Source organism: Orycteropus afer, unplaced genomic scaffold, assembly GCF_000298275.1.
Source record: "Orycteropus afer afer isolate SDZICR_OR568_19922 unplaced genomic scaffold, OryAfe1.0 scaffold00146, whole genome shotgun sequence".
Taxonomy (NCBI): Eukaryota; Metazoa; Chordata; class Mammalia; order Tubulidentata; family Orycteropodidae; genus Orycteropus; species Orycteropus afer.
Genome location: NW_006921733.1, coordinates 911506 through 913993, shown reverse-complemented (window position 1 = coordinate 913993; position 2488 = coordinate 911506). Strand labels below are relative to the sequence as shown.

The 2488-nt window shown below is 43.2% G+C and overlaps 1 protein-coding gene across 1 annotated transcript in view; it reads right to left on the bottom strand.

The window, feature by feature from the left end:
* OCA2 (OCA2 melanosomal transmembrane protein) overlaps positions 1-2488 on the bottom strand; it is a 574440-nt gene that overhangs the window by 424882 nt on the left and 147070 nt on the right. The window contains exon 14 of the mRNA XM_007945979.1: positions 1938-2085. Within this exon, the coding sequence (XP_007944170.1) occupies positions 1938-2085 (148 nt within the window). The remainder of the gene's footprint in view (positions 1-1937; positions 2086-2488) is intronic.

Genomic DNA, 2488 nt, shown 5'->3' with positions numbered 1-2488 from the left:
TTAAGGTCCCAGTCGCTACTCGCCAAAGTAGTAGGTGAAACAATGTTTTGTATAGTATGTTATGCCAATTGAGCTTGATGTCCCCTGAGACTATGGTCCCAAGCCCGCAGGATCAACTACTCGGTCCCTCTGGGTAGCTGGTTGGGTCACTGAATTTCTTGCTCTGACCAGACCTGGTGCCACCCACTGAGGTAAACCAAGCAGATAGCTTCAATGTTCTGTACTAGGTGAAGCAATGCTGAAACCTAAAGTTCATTGAATATTTTCAAGACAATTCTCCTTCATTCCTTTAACTTACAGAAAATTTCTCCTTTACAGACCTATACTGTTTGTGGAAGTCTGTGGGTTGTCCCTAGCCTGCACCTAGCTAGCCCTTGCCATAGCCTGAGGAGAGCCAGCGTGCTTCTTTGGCTTCTAGAAATTGAGCAGAATGATGGAGAGAGCCAGGCCTGGGCTGAACTCTAATGCATTCCTTAGAGCTCTCAGTCTTTTATCATATTAGAGGGCCATGAGGCAGCCAGTTTCCAATGTTCTCATGTGGGGGCACCTCATCCTGTTGTGCCTTCAGCTCACTGGCTTCTGCTCTCCTGACAGAAGAATGGTTTCAGCAAGATCAGTCAGTCCTCCTCTCTTTTACAAAGATTCCACCACAACTGACTTCTCATTTCCACTCAATTTATAGCTCTATCTTAGGAACAACTCATCCTTCAGAGATGTGAAATCAAAATATATTCTTGGTTTTCCCCATCAGAGTTTCCCAAACAAAGACAGGTTGGAGCTCAGCACCTTGGCCTAGTGGAAGAAACAAACCCTTGGCCTACTGGGAAAAAACCAATCTTAAAAATTTATTGATGATCTCTAAGTCTCAACTTTGATGAAAAAAAAACTCATGTCAGGAAATGAATTTAGTAGGACTTATGTATTCTTTTGAAGGGTCCTTGTGGCACAGTAGTTAAAATGCTTTACTGCTAACCCAAATGTCAGTGGTCTGAACCCACCAGCCACCCTGGGAAAAAGATGTGGCAGACTGTTTTGGAAAGATTTACAGCCTTGGAAACCCAATGCAGCAGTTCTAGTCTATCCTATAGGATCAATGTGAGTCAGTATGAACTAGAAAGAGTAGGTTATGTATCCCTGAAAATAAACTGTTGTTGGTTGCCAACTAGTCAATTCTGACTCATAGTGACCCTTTAGAACAGAGTAGAACTCCTTCACAGGGTTTCCTAGTCAGTAATCTTTACCAGAACAGTTGGCCAGGTCTTTTCTCCCACATAGTCCCTGGTGAGTTAAATCCACCAACCTATAGGTTAGTAGTGGGATGCTTAACCTTTGTACCACCAAGGCTCCTTGAAAATAAACTGTTGTTATTGTTGTTATGTGTCATCGAGTCAGCCCCGACTTACAGCGACCCCTCCTTGGGTTTCTGAGGTGGTGTCACAGAAGTAGAATGCCCAACCTTCCTTCCAAGGAATGGCTGGTGGGTTTGAACTGCTAGCGTTCTGGTTAGCAGTCAAATGCCTTAGGCACTATGCTACCAGAGCTCTTTGAAAATAAACTAGTGGGATATTATTCTGTTAGAATAGTTGTTGTGTTTGTTTTTTTTTTTTAATTCTTGTTACATAACAGTTCTGTGCTGAGCTGGAGCTATGAAGTGGGTGGAGAGTGGAGAATGTGATTCACCCTCATCGTTTCTCTTTCTTGGCTGGATAATCCTGACCCCTAAGGTGCTTAAGCTCTCTGAGCTTCTGCTTTCTTGACTTCAAACTGGGGATAATGCCATTGTCCACCCCATAGTGTTAGTGTGAAGAGTAATAAAATAATGTGCCCTCAATCTGCCACAAAGTGAGAGGCACCAAAAATGTACTTGATCATATGCAGACCAGGGTTACAACTGTATATATCCTGGGACACTCTAAAGGATAACCACTGTAACTCACGTATGGAAAGTGTGCAGCCTCCAGGACAGCAGCTGCTGCAGTGCCTGCACTTTGCCCAGGAGCAGGTCACGGACGGCAGTTTCTTCACGGCTGGCTGGGCTGATGCGCTGTGCAGTAAGACGCCACACATGAATTTCGTGTTTCAACTCTACAGAGAAAGGGAGCTTGGATTTGACATAGATTTCTTAGATACTATACAAAAAGAATAACTCAAAAACTACAAAACTGATGGACTTTGAATTTCACCAAAATCAAAAATGTCTGCTTTTTGAAAACCATTGTTAGGATAGTGAAAAGATTAGCCAAAGTATAAAAAATATTTCCAAAGTTTATGTTTGATAATGGACTGTGTATCTATATTACAGGACCTCTGGTGGCCTACTGCCTAAGGCATTTGACTGCTAACCAGAAGGCTGGCAGTACAAACCCACCAGCCACTCCTTGGAAGGAAGGTTGGACAATCTATTTCCATAGTGATACCACCTCAGGAACCCAAGTAGGGGTCACTATGAGTTGGGTCCTAATCGAAGGCAGTGAGGTTTTTTTTTTTT